The 20,965-nt window shown below is 38.6% G+C and overlaps 1 protein-coding gene across 1 annotated transcript in view; it reads right to left on the bottom strand.

Moving 5' to 3' along the window:
- Window positions 1-437: 437 nt before the first annotated feature.
- The window catches only part of LOC150096287 (uncharacterized), a 438,969-nt gene continuing 418,441 nt past the window's right edge, over window positions 438-20,965 (bottom strand). The window contains exon 11 of the mRNA XM_090409023.1: window positions 438-686. Coding sequence (XP_090265149.1) covers window positions 438-686 — 249 coding nt within the window. The remainder of the gene's footprint in view (window positions 687-20,965) is intronic.

Here is a 20,965-nt window from a genome sequence, read left to right as displayed (position 1 = left end):
ATTGCAATCATTTCCATATTATAATGTTGGCACTGATGAATGTGTAAATTAATAAAGGGACAAACAGAAACATAACTTTACATAAAACATAATTCACAGAAACTTTCTGCTTTTATAAAGCTTTCTTTCCAAAGAAAGAAGACAGGTCAATCTTTGATATAAAACTGATATTTTGTAATTCAAATTTCAACTGCACATTGTTCTTGGAGTTATGCAGTCTGTAGCAGGAACAAACTTTTAAGGAAACTGAAATTCAGTTTCTGCATTCTTTCTTGAGCTTCTGTTTGAAATATATATATATATATATATATGTATGTATGCATACATACATATGCATATATATACACACACACACATATGAATATACACGCATACATCCTACAGACACGTCGTTAGATGATTCACAAACAGATCGATGTTAATATTTTCCTCTCATTTTAACCACAACCATCACTATTTTTTTTGAACAAGGAAGGCTGATAATTATATTTTTCTGACTGACTTCTCCTTACCACTGCAGTTTTATTTTTTGATAAAGATGACTTAGCAGATGTGCATGGAATACCTGTCTTTTCCACAGGTTCATCAACTTCACCTATAGAAGTTTCTACAAGTGGTGGTTCTAGTTCTGGATACTGAGCCATTTTGTAACGAAGAAGAAATGCATAAGTCCTGTATCGGGTGAGCTAGAAAGAAATATAACATTTAAAATACAGACTAATAATTATTACTATCATCAGTAGAGACTTCAACAATATTCAATAGAGTTAAAGACTCTTTACGGAACATCATTATCAAACACAATACTCATAAACTGGGCTTTAAATTCATTTACTATTTCTGTGCCTTCCTCCACATATAGTACATTTCAATCATTTACCTCCCAAAGGGGAAAAAACCACCCTCCTTATATAAGTTTTAGCGATAGCTCTCGGTCTCCCTCCAGTCCATGAAAACACTGCATTATTCTAAACAATCTCTCCCCCACTAACTTATATGCTTAATTATATTAACCCTCTTTTGATGGAGATATAACTGTGGGAAATCCACTGAAATAAAGAAAACAATATATAACCACAGAAATTTTATGAAATAAATACCATTAAATGACAGCCATTTCAGTGTGTGTGTGTGTGTGTCACAAGTCATTCTCAGTTAACGAATAGAAAAATTCAATTGTAACAAATTAAAACTATGTGTTATATACAATGGGAATATTTTCTTAGGTAAGGTTACAAGGATTCCAGGTTGTAAACTATTCCATTATTAGAATCCTAAAATAAATAAATAAATAAATAAAAATTAAAATATACAATTGCTAATAACAATATCCTAAATTTTGGGCATAGACAGTCCATTGTTTTGAGATTAAGGTTGGAATGATGAAGAACCTCAGGCACTTTCTTTGAAAAGGTATTTGAATTTGTTGATGCTTCTATGTAGCAACTCTACATAAATTCCAAAAGATTTCTGTGGCCAGTGTGATTAATTTCATGTTTTTCAGGGCCAGATGTTTAATCAGATGATGTTATGATGTTTAATCAGCTTGATCACTTTGATAAAGCTTTCTGAATAACGTAAATTTGTCATAGGCATCATGACAATTCTCAAAAAAAATTAAAATATCAACAACTTAAAATTCATGTTGTTTATTTTTTAATGGTATATATCGGAACACAAAATAATAAGTAAATAATTATTTATTAACTTATTGCTGATATTTCGCCAGTGTTATAACCAGCATCTTCAGAGCACAAAAACAGTTTGTCACAATATGCAAGACTATAACAACATGGTGTAATCAACGGACTAGTTAAACAAAATTGTAGCAGCAACACAAAGACTAAAGTCCTGATTTTGGCGCCCTCTATCTGAAAAAAAAATTGCAGCTATCATAGAAGACTAGAGTCCACCCAAGGACAGCATTCCTACTTTATCACATCCAGGAGTCTACGGTCAAACAGGAAGAACTGTGAACATCGGCATCAACGAACATTAAAGATACATCCGGCATTGTCACTATGGCAAGTCGGGCCTAGCAGACCATACTCTGGATACCCCTGCACACAGCATCAACTGGAAGAACACAAAAGTACTGCACAGAAGCTCTTACAAGTCGGAGAGATTGTTCTTAGAGGCAACAGAAGCCCTGAAACACAATAAAAATCTCAACAAATATGGCTGTATAAATTTGCCTAAAATCTGGGAGACAGTCATCTTAAGAAAAAACTAGTACTGTTCCCCCACCCCCCCCTCTGTTCTGTGATAGCTGCAATTTTATTTTATTTTATTTTTTTTATTTATTTATTTTTCAGATAGAGAGTGCCAAAATCAGGACTTTAGTCTTTGTGTTGCTGCTACAATTTTGTTTAACTAGTCCGTCGATTACACCATGTTGTTATAGTCTCGCGTATTGTGACAAACTGTGTTTTTGTGCTCTGAAGATGCTGGTTATAACACCAGCGAAATATCAGCAATAAATTAATAAATAATTATTTACTTATTATTCAGTGTTCTAATATATACCGTTAAAAAATAAGCAACATGTACGATGAACACATAAGTCTGTCTACACGTTTAAACTTAAAATTCAACTTGGAACAATTCAAACTAATGTATTATTTAAATTGTGATGTTTATGAAATAGTTCAAAAAACATGCTTACAAATTCCTTCTATATATATATAGATTTTTTTTTTTTTTTTCAGAATTCATTTTTACTCGGTTGGAATATTATGAGAAAGCTTTAATGACTGATACCGAGATATAAAAAGATGACATGATATATTATTATTATTATTATTCAGGCCTCCATGGAGTCAAAAGACTCATCGTGGGAGATCCTTCCTAAGAACATTAAAGTCTGTCGAGATCATCGAGGGGAGGTCTCTCCTAAGAAACACAAAGTCTATCATACCACTACTTAAACTCATTGACCGTTCTCGCTCTCACCACTCCATCAGGCAATGCATTCCACAGTTCAACCACCCTCCATGCAAAGAAACCACTCCTCTCCTTCTTGCTCACAGTTTCCTTTCGTAACTTCCAGGGATGGCCTCTTATCATCACTCCTTCCCACTGTTCAACCAAACGAAAGAACTCCCCAGTGTCAACCCTGTAACCACCTTTCAACAGTTTAAAAGTCTCTCAATCATATTACCTCTCCTTCTTCTATCCATCAAACTCTGCAGTCCACATTCCCTCAGCCGATTCTCATAACTATCCTTGTACAGGTCCTGAAACCATCTTTGTCATCCGTCTTTGTATCCTTCCCACAGTTAATTTATCCCCTTCAAATCCTGGGGACCAAATCTGAGAACAATAGTCCAAGTGTGGTCTGATCAGAGACTTATACAACTGAATGATAACCCTCTTATCTCTACAGGTCAATGTCCTTCTCAGAATTGCAGCAATCCTCTGTGTTACCTTCACCACCTTTGCAATATGTCCCCTAAACTTCAGGTTTCTATCAATTATCAACCCCAGATCTCTTGCTCCTCTACTTCCTCCAGTATAACTCCTCCCATAGAGTATGCAGCATCCCATCGATGTTTCCCAAACCTCAAGACCTTACATTTTGCTGCATTAAACTGACACCCTCATTCATTTGCCCATCTATCTAGCTTTCTTAAATCCTCTTGCAGGGCCACCACATCTGCACTATTACTAATAATCCTTCCCAGCTTTGCATCATCTGCAAACAACTGAATATCCCCTTGCAATCCACTGGCAATGTCATTGATATAAAGGTTAAACAATATAGGTCCTAGTACTGAGCCCTGTGGGACCCCACTTGTAACCCTCTGCCTCCTTGAAACTGCTCCACCATACACAACTCTCTGATACCTATCAGACAGCCAATCCTGAATCCAGTTGACCAATCTGACATCCAGACCCATGTGCTGCAACTTAAATATCAGCTTATCATGGCACCCTGTCAAATGCCTTCGTTAAGTCTAAGAAAATTGCAGTATATGCCTTTCCCTCATCTAATGTTCTTGTAACTTTATTATAAAAGGCTAGCATATTGCTAAAACAAGAGCGCCCTTTCACAAATCCATGTTGACTCTCACAGATAACATTACCCTCATCTGCCCCATGCTGTATATGGTCCCTCACTACTTTCTCCAAGATCTTAACAACTACTGATGACACACAAACTGGTCTATAATTAGACACTCCAGTCTGCTACCACCCTTATGCAATGGCACTATCTTACCTTCCTTCCATTCCCTGGGCACCTTTGCCAAAGCCAGACTTTCATTGAAAAGCCAGGTTAAAGGCATTGTCAGTTCCCTAGCACATTCTCTCAAAACTCGTGGTGAAATACCATCCAGTCCCAAAGCTTTACTGACATCCAGAGTACTCAGTATCTGAAACACACTCTCCTCCTGTACCTCTAAACTTCAAACCTGCCTTATCCCTTTAGCATTAAAACTGACATCGTTAGGATGAAATACTCCAATAAAGTGTTCATTGAACAATTCCACTATGTCCTCTGCATCAGCCACTCTATTCCCATTTTTATCCCACAATATCATTCTTCCACAGTCATTTCTCCTCCTATTGGCCACATAGCTAAAAAATTCCCTAGGATTTTTTTTGGATCTTAGGGCCAATCTCCTCTCATATTCCAGTTTCGCTTTCCTTATTTTCCAAAAAAAAAAAAAAAAATTTTTTTTTTTCAGATAGAGGGTGCCAAAAATCAGGACTCTAGTCTTTGTGTTGCTGTTACAATTTTGTTTAACTAGTCCGTTGATTACACCATGTTGTTATAGTCTTGCATATTGTGATAAACTGTGTTTTTGTGCTCTGAAGATGCTGGTTATAACACCAGCGAAATATCAGCAATAAGTTAATAAATTAATTATTTACTTAGTTTCTGTGTTCTAATATATACCGTTAAAAAAAAAATAAACAACATGTTCGACGAACACATAAGTCTGGCCACACGTTGCAGAATAAGATAAGTGATAATAATCAGTTCCATGTGGAGAACAAAGAATAGCCACGGAAAGTGACTTAGCTGGTAAGGGTAGTAAAAGTGCAGCATGAGCAGTAGTAAGCTAATAAGGTTAAAAAGAAAAAACACCCTAGGGAATACTTTTGATATGTATCCAGCAGAAGGATGATATTGCTCCATGAAAATGTAAAATGATAACCAATGCATAGAATACAGTTGAGATATTGAATGAGCAGTTCATAAAGATATTTCATCTTCATGAATTTGAGATCATGCAGAGTTCGAGTGATGTGGAATGACAAGATGAGAGGTTAACTGTGAGTGAGCAAGAGGAATATGGGGAATTGAGTAAACAACCTGGTGTTATATAAGGCTATGGAACTTGATATATTATTATTATTATTAAGAGAGATCCCTATGGAGTCAGGGACTCATCGAGGAAGGGTAATATGCATGGGTGGTATGCAAGCTGTCATATTGTTCTTGAATTCATTCACACTGCTTGCAACACAACATCCAATGGCAATCTATTCTACTCATGCACCACTCTATGAGAGAAAAATCTAAATCTCACCCCTTCTTAGCAGCATTCATTCATTCTCAGTTTCCAAGGATGTCCTTTTGTCCTTTCCTCACTTTCTATAAAATGAAGGATTCCATCTATCGATATCCTGTATAACCCTTTTAGAATTTTGTAAGTCTCAATCATATCACCAATCTTTCTCATGTTTGCTAGTGTCTGCAGTCTACAAATTCTCAATCTGTCTTCATAATCAGTATTTCACAATGTTGATACATTTTTAACACTCTCCTGTTCACTCTTTCCACTTTATAGCTGGCCTGGTTGGCCAAGCGGTTTAGCATATCCACTCTCCAGCCAAAAGGCTGCAGGTTCGAATCCTGCCTTGGGCATGGATGTTTGTGATTGTCGGTGAAAATACTAGTGCCAATGGACAGTAGATGGTGTTGGTGTAGATGATGCAGTTGGTGGATGATGGGTGGAGGAGGTTGAGCGGTGGAGATGGAGAGTTGTAGAGAAGGTGCCCTCCCTCGATGAGTTTTTGGACTCCCTGGAGGTGTCAAATAATAATAATAATAGTATCAGAATTACCAAGGAAACCAGGAGATCAGGCCTGCATACAATAGTACAAGTGAAGTCCTATCAAGGCTATGTAAAGAAGCAAAATGATTTCCTTATCTTTACATGTCAAGGTTTGTTTCAGCATTGCAATAATCCTCTAAGTTGTACAAGGTGTGGCTATTAAATAACGAGACAAGATGTGCTGTGAATCATCTACTCGTAGCAGTGGGATGTGCTTGAGCCGTGAATGACCTTCAAGGTTCTAGAAGCAGTTGAGATACGCATTGTTCACCGTCAATCGTAGTAAGTCTGTAGGCAGTTATAAAAGAAACACGTGTGAAGGTGTGAAGTCACTTTGCTGGAATATGTCTAACGTTAAACTAGAGCAGTGCATTAATCTCAAATTCCTTGTGAAATCGAAGAAATCGCCGACCGAGTGTTTGAAACTGTTGAAGGAGGTATACGGTGATAATGTGATGTCACATGCACGAATGTTTTTTTTTATATCAATGGTGTGGTAATAGTTGAATGGATACCAGAGGATCAGACAGTTCACCAACATTATTACCTTGAGGTTCTGACCAAGCTGAGAGAATGGGTGAGGAAGAAGAGACCCGATCTGTGGAAGAACAATGCTTGGATTCTCCATCAGGACAATGCTCCAGCCCAGAGTGCACATCTGTAAAGCAGTATCTGGCTGATAAGAAGATCCCAGTGTTGGCCCATCCACCTTACTCATCAGACTTAGCTCCATGCGACTTTTACCTTTTTCCAAAGGTAAAAGTTGAAATCTGCATTGAAGGGCACCCATTTTCAGTCAGTGGATGAGGTAAAGGAGAAAACGGCAGCGCTACTGAAGCAGATAACACCTGATGACTTGCAGCGCTGTTTCCAACAATGGAAAATCCGTATGCAACGGTGTATAGATAGAGGAGGGGAATGTATTGATGGGAATAACTATTAAGTTGTACAATTGTAATAATAAACCACATTTTTGCAACCAGTCTCATTATTTAATAGCCACACCTCGTATTTGCAATTTTTGCTATATGGCTCTTGAACTTCAACTTGCTATCTACTAAAACCAAGATTCCTAGCCTGATCTTCTTCTAGCATAATCCCACCAATGTAATATGACAATATTGGATATCTAATCACACCGAAGGGCATGACTTGACATTTACTAACATTAAACTGATAGCCATTTTCACATGCCAACAATTCCAGCCTATCCAAATCATTCTGCAAATATTGCAAATCAGTTGCATTCTTGATTACTTTGCCTATCTTTGTATCATCAGCAAGCAGTTATATGTTATCTGTCAAGACACTGTCATTAATGTATAGAATGAATACAAATAGACCAAGGACCGTTCTTTGTAGTATACCATTGGTTAACTTAAATTAGCAAGATACCCCATATACCACTTTTTGATATCTGTCACTCAGTCATCCTCTTGTCCATGCTAATATTTTATAACCTAATCCCATATTCTCCAATTTATGCAACAGTCTTTCATGATGTATTCTGTCAAAAGCTGTAACAAAATTCAAGGGTACCTCACTGTGTATCCATTCCCCTTTTCTAACTCAATGGTAACATTATTATCGAATGTAAGTTTCTCAAACATGACCTTTCCTTAGTAAATCCATGCAATATTGGTATTTTTTTAAACACTTGCCATGCACTGTCCATATTCTTCCAATCCAACAACCGATACCATGGTGCAGAACACAGGATATTCCTCAGTTGGTCATAATTTCCTGTGTTGTAGTTCAGCATGTAATCTTTTCTGAATGGAACATTCATAAACTCAGCCACGTCACAAGTGAGTACTGCATGATCACTATCACCAACCATTGGCAGAAAAGTTTGTCTTTAACTGAAATCACTTCTGACACTATAATCAGATCTAACACTCTTTCACATCGAGTGCCTTCTGTCACATGCTGCTTGAGGAAGTTGTCTTGCAAGAGCTGAATAATTTAGTATCATTCTTCTGATGAAATTTTACTGCCACACAATCAATGTTTGGATAATTGAAGTCTCCCATTATGATTACTCGTTTTGCACCCATCACCTTCATTTGATGATGCATTTCTTTCTCACTAGCAACCAATTGACTAGATTTGTAACAACATCCCACTACCATGTACTTGACCTTGTAAGACTCCATCTAACACTCATGGCTTCAAAATCACTTCTACAAGAAAAACCATTACTAACATTGCAGTCATAGGGCTCAATGCTAACTGGATTCTTAAGTCATCCAATAAAATTAGCAGCACTCCCCCCCCCCTCTCATATCCTGTCTATCTTTACTATACCATTTACGCTTGATACCCCATTAGTATGCTTGCTTCTGATAGCCAGATCTCACTAATACTTACAATCTGAGGTCTAAAGTATTGAATAAGACAACAAACTCTATCCTTTTGTTTCTGATACTCCTAGCATTCATGTAAAGACAATATGTTACCCACATGCTTTTTATATACCCTTCTCTGTTGTCTGCATGATACAGTCAGACAACTTACAGATCTCTGTTCTTATCTAGTGCCTTACTCATGTAGACATGCTTGCACATGCTTGAGAGGTCTGGATTGGATGAGCACAAAATCATTCTCTCCTCACAATCATTTTCATGATAATGCCCAATCCCATCATTAACACAGTTACATAACATTGTCGCTCTTTCACACATATTTTCACCATTCCTTCCATCATAATTTAGTTTCCTTGACTGTGTGTTAGGTCTCATACCAATTACAACTTTTTCAAGACTCCTGATACTAAATGCATTCAAATTGTATGCTGTCCCTCTTATATAAATCCATTCTTCCCTCAAACTCACTCCACACATCCAAAAACTTGCATCCAATCCTTCTATAAATCAAATCGTTTGCCATCATTGCCCTTTTTCTTAATTCATTTCCATCATATCTCTGTAACCTGTTTACGATCTTCACTTTTTCACTCTTCATATTCACTTCTTTCAACAACTCATTCATATCCTCTGTTGTGGAACTAATAATAACAAGAAAAATTAGAGATATAACAATGGCACAGTCGACAGGATGTGCTAAAAATTTTAATTTGCGCAACAAGCTGGTCTCAATCCCAGAAACAGAACTCAGTAGTGAAAAGTATAGTAGTGAAATTTTTTTTTTTGAATTTTAAACAAAGTGTTAATCTAAGAGCGTAAGTATGTCACTACCTACTACAACCACCGAGATGAGTGATCCAGAGTTCTTTAGAACCATAAACCCCCAACAAATTTTCCCTCAGTTCTCTGGCAAAGATTCTGACGATGTGGAGGCATATTTTGAGTACGTAGAGGAACTTAGGAAAATAAGGAGATGGAGTGACTTCCAGTTACTTATTCTGCTCCACAGCAAGTTAATTGGAAGGGCAAAAAGCTACTTCTACTCCTCTCCTCTATTGAAAAATACAATGGACTACCAGAGGTTTAGGCAAATCCTAACCTCACAATTTTCAAAAACTAAAACAGTGGGGCCTAACCTCTGGAAGCTCCAAAGCATAAGGCAAAAGGAAAAGGAAAACGTGCATGAGTATTATAACAGGCTACTCACTTGTGCTAACTCACTGAGTGTACAAGAGGAGGAGAGACGCCATTTGGATTGGACAGTGTTCCAACTTTTCAGAGTGGGCTTGAGACAGGAACTAAAGGAGGTGGCGTTTGTGAAGGACATATCCAACCTAAAGGAATGCCTTGATGCTGCCACAGAGAAAGAACAACTGCTTGGGGACATCTACCCCACAGCCACTGCAAACCACGTAAACGTTGTAAAGGATAACAAGGAGGATAACAGATGTCTGAGTCAAAGAAAGGAAGGGAGAGAAAAGGAAATAGAGAAGTGCCAAGAAGTACAAGAAAATATAGAAGGAAGCAAAGCGGAATCTGTCTGTAAGATTGATAATGATGTGTGTAACCTCAACGAGGTCCGCTCCTTGATCAAAATGGAGGTTGAAAGGTCACAACAACCACTCATGGAACGACTTGACTTAATAACTAGTCAGTTGACGATAAATCCTATCAACAGCAAGCATTCTCAAATGATTCAGGAAGAGAAGGTGACTGATCTCATACAACAAGAAGTAAAAAGGTTACAACAGCCAGTACTTGATAAGTTAGAGTCCCTGATGGACAGGTTAACAGAAATATCTGCCCAATGTGGCTCGAGCCCTCCTCAAAGAAGGATGAAGGATGGAGAAGTTAGACGAGATTTCTGCCGTGAGATCCCTAGATGTTACCGATGTAACAAACTAGGACACATTGCCCGCGACTGTTTTACCGCACAGGGAACCTCAAGGGTCAGGCACCAACCTGAGGCCACATCTCACATTTGTGCCAAACCATTTGAAAAGGGAAGAAAAAATTCACAGGGATGAAAGTAATAGCAAGAATAGGCAGAAAAGACTTAGACACACTCTTAGACACAGGCTCCCAGGTTTCCATTATATCTGAGAACTGCATCAGGGAACTGGGTACCTATATGAAACTAAGAACTAAGAGATTGAGGAAGCAAATTAGACTCTCAGGGATATCACCCTCTGTGATTTATGCCCAAAAGCGGGTAAGGTTAAGGATAGAATTGGTAGGACTAGGCCTACATGCATGGCATAACTTCCTTGTACTGCCCAGAAACTCATGCTCACATGTAGAAATGATCTTAGGTGAGGATTTCCTGAAGAAACATGTATCTCCTGTGATTATCCCAAGGCAAGTGTGCTGTTCCATGGAAGAAAGAATGACTCAAAGAAGGATCAGAAGTCTGAATGCAAAGGGGAGAAAGACAAATCCCTGCTCTGCAAGACCCAATGCAGGAATGAGGCAGAACTGAAGGATAGGGAAAACACCTTGATCGAAACTCAATCTAAGACTGACACAAGTACAATTAAGAATGTAGATAGCAACTTGGTTACAAAAGAGGGGGAAAGCAAAGGGTTAGAATTAGAAAACATAGTTGAAAGCCAGGACACGCGTCGAAATGGGCAGCATATGCAGACCAAAGGGACCCCTACAGATATCATACCATTGCCAAAAGGCAGTGCGGAAGGTAGAAAAATATCACCCCACTGCGGAGAACTAAGAGCAAAGATTTTTTCGGGAGAAATTTCTGGTAATAATGAGAAAGGAGAAGCAAGGAGAAAAGGGGCAAAGAAATTTTATCATAACTTCATTAAGAAAAAATTTTAATTAAAGGGGGGGGGGGACCTTTGTTGTGTCGGAAAAAATGCTGATTCACTTTTGATGAGTCATCCTTTTTCCGACCCAACATAAGGTAACGTCAGAAAGGATGGATAAGGACATACTTATCTTATGCCCCCAGATGGAAAATGTGCCTATTAATGACCTAGAACATGTATATATTCAGTTTTGTAGATATTAAGTAATGTTAGAGAAGCCCATAACCTGAACAGAGAATGCTTGTGAAGTATTTAAAATAGGAAATTCATATAAAATTGCTAAAAAGATGTGTATAAATTGATACAAGTATTAGGCCATGTCAAAGACAGTTCGGAGCCGCGGTAACCAATCGGCTGCCGCCATATGCATGACGACACCACTAAGTGAGGGTGCTGTTTTGCGGTATACAGGTTTCGGCGGGGAATTCAATCTCTCTCAATCATTCTGAGTCGATCTTTTTGGATTTTGGTTTTGGTTTCGTTCAGTACAGACGTGTTTCTCAGCACTCTGGTTATTACAGCAGTGATTAAAGTTTTTGAGATTTAATACGGATGACTAGTTCACAGTTCCCTTCAACATTAAAATAGTGATTGTTTGATGTTTCTCCTGTAGCATCAACAGCGTGCTCAATCATCAGAGCAGGTAAGACTTTTATTTTCATCTTCAAAAACATTTTTCAGGCCCTCTCCTGTTCCCCGCCCTGTGCAGCAGGTCCTTACCCCACTTCAAGTCTAGATTTAATTATGGATTCACCATATGAGGATCTCTCTTTCAAAGAACTTCTAGCTATTTTTCGGCAAATTGGTAACATTTTACACAATGAAATGGCCAGAAAAGGTTGAAGTTCATCAGATTATGGAGGTCGAGACAGAAGACCCTCAAACCTCCGAACTTTCTCCTAACCTTACACACGACAGTGTCATTTCCTCAGCTACAACAACTGACATAGATTCTAATGATTACCAGGAAGTCAGCAGAAAGAAGAGAAAGAAAGAGTCTCTTGCTGCAGAACCTGAATTTGCACCTCAAATGGACACATCAGCGAATAAGAATAGTGACAGATACACTGACACAGCCCAAAGAGAGGATTCCACCAGTAGTCTTGCGATCTAAGGAAAAATGGTCGTTGCTTGCAGAGACGATGAAGAACAATAACATCAAGTTCTCATCAGCTAAAAACGCAGATGATGGAGTCCGCATACTGCCCGAAGGAACAACGGACTACCGCCAACTCACCAGACTTATGAATGATCAAAAATTCCCATATCACACATACCAACTGAAAAGTGAAAAAAACCTTAAGGTAGTCATCAGAGGTTTGGTAGAAAACATAACATCAGAAGAGATAGCTACTGACCTCAGATCACAAGGCTTGGAGCCGATCAAGATTTCTCGCATGTATCGAGCAGACAAGTGCCCCCATGCCTCTGGTCATAGTGGAGATCGGTAAAGATCAGAGAGAAATTTACGATCTTAAAATAGTCTGCAACTTGGTCATCAAGACCGAGCCACTGAGAAAAAAGGCATCGGCTGGTCAATGCCATCGCTGCCAAAAATATGGGCACGCACAAATGTTATCCAGAGCAGATTACAAGTGTGTAAAGTGCAGTGGCAACCATCCCTCGTGCACTTGCATCAAACCAAAGACCATGCCTGCTAAATGTGCGAACTGCAGTGGCCCACATCCTGCCAATTACAAAGGTTGTTCTCTCCACCCATTCAACCTTCAGAAGCCTAGAGGAGTTAGTCCAACCCACTCAGAAAAATATTGCGAGATCTCTGCCTGAAATCAAAGCGCGAAAAGTTACACCAGATAAATCTTATGCTTCTGTGGTTTCCTCTCGTAACACCGAGGTACTCCCTGCAACTAGCAGTCAAAATTCCTCAGCAATTCTCGCTGCCTCACTAGGGGAGATGCTAATGGCCTTCAGCAAAACAAATCCAAGCCAGGCCGACACCAACAAATTCCTTAGAAATACTCAAGTCATCTTCTCCATGATTAATGATAATAATGAAATTAGTTTAATCCTTTATCCAAGTGTGAGCAAACAAAGTTTGCGCCTGAAGTATCTTCAGGACTAGGGTAAAGTGATACAACACCAGGGCAACTCGTTGTAAAGGTGGAGAAAGCTACCAACACTCCTAACTCAGTATCTCCTATAATGCAAAACACATCTCCTTGCGGATATGTCTAATGTTATGCATTAAAGGAAGGGCCACTACCCAGACTAGTTTCGACCTTTATTGAGGTCTCTTCAGTGGGAGCCAGGCCCTAGTGGAAATACCAGGCAGAAGCATTAGCAGGTCATCTCTACCTATAGGAGTTGCCAAATGGTGTGCCACCCTTTTTTAATAAATTACTCTGGATTTAGAGAAAGATGTTGAAAGTTTATTTTTTCACTTGGTTAGAGTATAATGAAATTAGTTTAATCCTTTATCCAAGTGTGAGCAAACAAAGTTTGCGCCTGAAGTATCTTCAGGACTAGGGTAAAGTGATACAACACCAGGGCAACTCGTTGTAAAGGTGGAGAAAGCTACCAACACTCCTAACTCAGTATCTCCTATAATGCAAAACACATCTCCTTGCGGATATGTCTAATGTTATGCATTAAAGGAAGGGCCACTACCCAGACTAGTTTCGACCTTTATTGAGGTCTCTTCAGTGGGAGCCAGGCCCTAGTGGAAATACCAGGCAGAAGCATTAGCAGGTCATCTCTACCTATAGGAGTTGCCAAATGGTGTGCCACCCTTTTTTAATAAATTACTCTGGATTTAGAGAAAGATGTTGAAAGTTTATTTTTTCACTTGGTTAGAGTATAATGAAATTAGTTTAATCCTTTATCCAAGTGTGAGCAAACAAAGTTTGCGCCTGAAGTATCTTCAGGACTAGGGTAAAGTGATACAACACCAGGGCAACTCGTTGTAAAGGTGGAGAAAGCTACCAACACTCCTAACTCAGTATCTCCTATAATGCAAAACACATCTCCTTGCGGATATGTCTAATGTTATGCATTAAAGGAAGGGCCACTACCCAGACTAGTTTCGACCTTTATTGAGGTCTCTTCAGTGGGAGCCAGGCCCTAGTGGAAATACCAGGCAGAAGCATTAGCAGGTCATGGTGTTGTATCACTTTACCCTAGTCCTGAAGATACTTCAGGCGCAAACTTTGTTTGCTCACACTTGGATAAAGGATTAAACTAATTTCATTATACTCTAACCAAGTGAAAAAATAAACTTTCAACATCTTTCTCTAAATCCAGAGTAATTTATTAAAAAAAGGGTGGCACACCATTTGGCAACTCCTATAGGTAGAGATGACCTGCTAATGCTTCTGCCTGGTATTTCCACTAGGGCCTGGCTCCCACTGAAGAGACCTCAATAAAGGTCGAAACTAGTCTGGGTAGTGGCCCTTCCTTTAATGCATAACATTAGACATATCCGCAAGGAGATGTGTTTTGCATTATAGGAGATACTGAGTTAGGAGTGTTGGTAGCTTTCTCCACCTTTACAACGAGTTGCCCTGGTGTTGTATCACTTTACCCTAGTCCTGAAGATACTTCAGGCGCAAACTTTGTTTGCTCACACTTGGATAAAGGATTAAACTAATTTCATTATACTCTAACCAAGTGAAAAAATAAACTTTCAACATCTTTCTCTAAATCCAGAGTAATTTATTAAAAAAGGGTGGCACACCATTTGGCAACTCCTATAGGTAGAGATGACCTGCTAATGCTTCTGCCTGGTATTTCCACTAGGGCCTGGCTCCCACTGAAGAGACCTCAATAAAGGTCGAAACTAGTCTGGGTAGTGGCCCTTCCTTTAATGCATAACATTAGACATATCCGCAAGGAGATGTGTTTTGCATTATAGGAGATACTGAGTTAGGAGTGTTGGTAGCTTTCTCCACCTTTACAACGAGTTGCCCTGGTGTTGTATCACTTTACCCTAGTCCTGAAGATACTTCAGGCGCAAACTTTGTTTGCTCACACTTGGATAAAGGATTAAACTAATTTCATTATACTCTAACCAAGTGAAAAAAAAAAAAAAAAAAAACTTTCTCCATGATTAATGACTAATCTGGCTTCAACATCAAATTCTATGCAGATAGTATTCTGGAATGCAAATGGTCTCAACAACAAAATTTTGGAATTACAGGAACTTACAGATCATTTACAAATTGATATTCTTCTCATTAACGAGACTCACCTATGTCCCTGCGATAATCCCAAACTGAGAAACTACTCGTTACTTAGAAATGACAGACTCAATGCCAGAGGTGGAGGCACTGCCATCTTTGTCAGAAGAAACATCTGCTATAATGAGATTAAGAAGACTAATACATCTAACCTCGAGGAGACAGGCATAGAAATTCATACCAACAATGCAGGCAGCTTAAAGATTTATTCTGTATACAACCCCCCTTGCAAACCTCTTCTCCCCTCTGATTTCTCTCAGCTACTAGATACAAATGAAACAATAATTGTAGCAGGAGATCTCAATTCCAAGCATTCTTTATGGAACAGCAAGAGTTAACAACAACGGAATGATCCTCTACAATTTTGCCTTGAAGAGAAATATTGTTATTGCAGGCCCGATCGAGCCAACACATTACGGAGCGATCGGCAGACCTGATGTTTTGGATATTGCTATATTTAACAATATTTCTCATCGATTCCAACTTCAAGTGATTGACAAGCTCAGCTCAGATCACAATCCAGTACTTTTAAGTTTAGGAGGGAAGCCTGAGCTCATTCCCAGCCAATCCCACACTAACTTTGCAAAATTCAAGGCTAAAATGAACACCATCATAGACTCAGTACTTACTATCTCCACCCGTGAAGAAATTGAAGTGGCAATCAGCAATCTTGAATGTAAAATACACTCTGGCTTATCCGCAGCTTATTCTATTTCCACCCCAGCTCAAGTAAACTTACTTCCTGAAGAAATCCTTGCTCTGATCAGGAACAAAAATAGGCTCAGACGCTGCTATCACAACACGCTATCTCCGCAAGACCATCGAGAACTAAATAGAGCGCCCAACCTAGTCCATTATGCATTAAAAGATCACAGGAACCAGCAATGGGAAAGAAAACTCTGTTCTCTCAAAACTGAAGATAATTCTCTGTGGAAATTGACTAAAGCTCTCCGTACGGATCGCTCTAACATCCAGCCCATTCACGGAGAAAGAGGTCTTGTTTACAGAGATAATGAAAAAGCAGAAGCTTTCGCTGACGCCCTCCAACTTCAGTGCCGTCCTAATTATGCGCATGCGGATCTGGTCTTCATAGAGAAAATACACCGTCGAGTACGCTCTGCGCTTCAGCAACCTTATAGCCGTGAAAATATCTGTCCCACTTCACCTAAAGAGGTCTATTCAATCATTAGGAAGCTTAAAAACAAAAAAGCCCCTGGTCCAGATGAAATTACCAACAAAACAATTAAAGCCCTCCCACATTAAAGCTTTCATGCATTTAGTAGCCATTATTAATGCAATGCTGAGATTAAATTATTTCCCCTCAAGATGGAAACAAGCTGATATATTCCTTATTCTCAAGCCTGGTAAGGCACCTCAAACGCCACAAAGCTATAGACCTATCAGCCTTTTATCATGCCTAGGAAAAATCGCAGAAAGAGTCATTCTCAACCGACTTAATGAGGAGGTGTATAAAAACAACATAATTCTGAAAGAACAATTTGGTTTCAGTACCGGACATAGCACTACACAGCAAATTCACAGACTGACTGAATTCATCACTACAGGCTTTAACTGGAAGCAACATACAGGAGCTATCTTTTTAGATGTTGCAAAAGCTTTCGATAAGGTGTGGCACAAAGGTCTCATCTATAAATTAATTTCAGCCAACATCCCTCTTTACCTTACTAAAATTATCGACTCCTTTCTAAAGGACCGTAAAATCCAGGTCAAGTTGCGCAGAATTCGATCCTCACTGAAAAAAATCACTGCTGGTGTCCCTCAAGGCTCGCTGCTTTTTAACATCTTTGTTTCTGATGTTCCTAGCACATCACTAACCACTATAGCTAGTTATGCGGATGATATGGCAATTCTTAGCAGATCTCTCAGGCCGAATATAGCTACGCAGTGATTGCAAATTGCAGCAACAAATTTGGAGAACTGGTTCAGAAAATGGAGAATATCTGTAAATGTTGATAAAAGCACTGCTATTCTCTTCACAAGAAGACAAGCATCTCACTTTGGAGAAATTAAACTTTTTAACACAGCCATCCCATGGAGATCTAGCACCAAATATCTAGGCATTCAACTTGATAACCATTTAAACTTTAACTCCCACATAGTTTATGCATGCAAAAAAGCAAACTCTGCAATTGTGCAACTCTATTCTCTCCTCAATAGAAGAAGTCAAGTCAGCACTGAAAACAAACCATGGATCTACAAAATAATTATCAGGCCATCGTTAACTTATGGATCGCCAGCCTGGGGTCACACTTCCCCCACCAACATCAAAAAGCTACAAGTTATTCAAAACAAGTGCCTCCGTATGATTTTCAATGCTCCGTGGTTTGTCAGAAATGCTCTCTTACATCGTGATGCCGATATTCCAGATATTCCCACGTTTCTCCATAACAGTGCCACTGCTTATTTTGCCAAAGCAGCTGTTCATCCAAATCAATTCATTCAAGAGTCATCTAACTATGACGAACATGATAGGTGGAAACATAAGCGCCTGAAAGCAGCTCTGATTATCAGTTCAGGTGCCTCCATATCGCCCTAAACAGGGTGAGCCAGGTGCTCGCTAACCATTAATATAAGACTATTTCATAGCGATGAAGGGATCGGAGTCCATGGGACTGATATCCATCAAGCCACATCAGTTATCAGTTTATCAATCTCTCTCTTTTTCGTCTGTTCCTGGTTTCCTGAGTGGAGAGCTGAGTAGCTGTGAAAGCTTGCCGCTGTGCGCAGCAAGAATTTCCCCTTGCTGTTCGTGCCACGTGGATCATAGCTGCAGCTAAAATGCAACCAGAGTTCCAGAAGAAAGGGCCACTGGTGAATCAACGCCAGTGTACAAGTCAGTGAAAGAGTGTTCTTTTCGAGTAGAATAAAAGAATAGCGGAGACACCATTGAAGAAAGTACGGTGAGGAGATCTGAGAATCTAGCTAAGAAGCTCCTAAATCTACCAGATAAAGCAAGAACAGTAAGCTGAAACCTTTTGTATTAAGATAGAGTAACCAGAGAGGAATGAGAAACTGAACGTTGAGAAAATAGCCAATTTCCATGTTGTGTTTAAAGAACTGTCTTTCTTTGGACATTTTGTCTACACCTAAGGAACAAGCAGCATCTTAGGCTCGTGCCGAATAGGAAACCGAGGCTTTGGACTGTTTATATTGGAAGAAGGAAATTAATGTTATTAAGTTAATAACATTAATTATTAACTTGAATTTGAATTAATATTAATTCAAATATTAATTTGAATGCTAGCTAAAATTCTGGGGGGGAATAAAGTTGAAAATAAGAAGGAATGTTATCTCATATAAAATTTGCAGACGAAACACATCTGATTTAATCCATGCCAGGATTGTAGAATAAGCCTGTATATATATGCATTTTCCATGTATGTTAACTGAGCAGCTAAATAGAAATTGACAGAGTCTGAGAATAGATATATAAGGAAGAGTAAGATTTTGATAGTATAAGAAATTATAGTGTAGAACCCTTTTTGGATGTGTTAACTTAAGAAGGGGGGGGGAAACTCAAACTCTTTTAGAATTGAAAGTTTGACTAAAGTGTATCTCTATGTTTTGCCAAAATAAATGTATTTCTTATGTGTAAACCAAATGAGTCTGTTATGTTTCTGTGGATTGAATTACCGCTTGAAAAATCACGAACCATGCATTAGAGGGAAATCCATTAATAACTAAAGAAACGGACCACGACTGCAAACCTCTTGATCCCTGCATTCCTTTCTTTTAGTAATCTAAGATAGTATATCAGAATTCAGTTGCTGGCTGGCGCAGTCATAAAATAACTATAAATTTGTCAGCAAAGGAAATAACTGATAATAACATAAGATAAAAGATAAAGGATAGATTAAATTTAAAGATAATAACAACATAGGAAAAATAAGAGATGTAACACCTCACTCATACTGAACTTATCATTAGTTAAGTTGTTCATACCTACTAGAATTATGATCTGCTTTAATAAATTTAGTTTAATCCTTTATCCACTACTGGTATTTTACTACCTTACCTCAGTCCTGAAGATATTTTCAGGCACAAACTTTGTTTGCTTACACTTGGATAAAGGATTAAACAAAATTTATTATAGTCTAACCAAGTGAAAAATAAACTTCCAAGATATTTCTCTAAATCCAGAGTAATTCAATAATAAGGTGGTACACCTGTTGGCAACTCCAATAGGTAAATATGACCTCTCCTATTGCTTCGGCCTTAGTAACTCCATCTCCATGTTTGGGTCTGGCTCCCACTGACGAGACCTCAATAAAGGTTGAAACCGGTCATAGTGGCCTTTCCCTTAATGCATAGCAGTATACATGTCCACAAGGAGATGTGCTTTGCATTATGGGAGATACCGAGACAAGGAGTGATGAGAGATTGGTCCACCTTTGATCAGAGTTGCCTGGTGTTGCACTACCTTACCTCAGTCCTGAAGATATTTTCAGGCACAAACTTTGTTTGCTTACACTTGGATAAAGGATTAAACTAAATTTATTATAGTCTAACCAAGTGAAAAATAAACTTCCAACATGACCTGCTTTAGTTTTATTTTCTGTTTTTCAACTGCAGTGTTATATTTTTAATATTTGCTCTGGAAAAACTTGAAGTTATAACCAACTCATCGATGGCATGTTTTATGATAGAGCTGCCATATCAAATAATATCTTTTTTTGCAATCACCTTAACTACCTGATTTCCATTATGCACTGACTTACCTGATTCCTTGCGTTGTTGTTGCTCATTTTTGCTGCTTAATTTTATTACCCTCCCTATGTTCTTTTAAATGTTGCTTGACTTTCTGTAATTCCCATGTCATCTATCTAATAGTCTGCTTTAACATTGCAATTTTGGATGTTAGATCATTTTCAATATCTTCTTTAGCAAGGAAAGCCTTCCTGACTTTGCTGTTCTTGTTAGCATTCCATTTCTTGTGCATTTTGGCACCATTTTACAGTATTCACAATGTGGCCTCAAATCCAAAAACTATATATCACCACATGTTTTGAGAGAACGTGTCAGGGAGTTGTCTGCCTCAACATACTTGTTTAACTGAACTAAGTTCAGAAGAAAGAAGGCAAGATTGTCACACTTCATAAAGGGAGGTGATAAGACTTGAGCTTCAAATTATATGCTGATCTGTATGTAAGTTGTTGTGGTTAAATTGTTGGAAAGGCTAGTGAGGATTAGGATCCAGAATTGGATTGACAATGGCGGACTATAGATTTTCTAAAGATCATGTTTAGTAACCTGCTTACTTATTACAATAAGGTGGCAAGTGCACTGGACAAGGTACACAGAGTCATACTTAGATTTTGCAAAAGCTTTTGATAGATTGCTACATGATGGGGTGGTTATTAGATTATTGCATTGGATTGGAGATTAGCAATGTGATGTGTATCAGCAATTTGTGTATGGGGAAAAAATATCCCAGAGTAGGAAGGTCATTAGTGATGTATCTCAAAAGTCAGTTTTAGGGCCTTTACTGTTGC

The sequence above is a fragment of the Typopeltis vanoorti genome, chromosome 19 (genome assembly GCF_054136105.1).
Source record: "Typopeltis vanoorti isolate ZY-2024b chromosome 19, IOZ_Tvanoo_1.0, whole genome shotgun sequence".
In the NCBI taxonomy this organism is placed as follows: Eukaryota; Metazoa; Arthropoda; class Arachnida; order Uropygi; family Thelyphonidae; genus Typopeltis; species Typopeltis vanoorti.
Note: the sequence above shows the minus strand (reverse complement) of the source record. Positions and strands in the feature narration are given on the sequence as shown.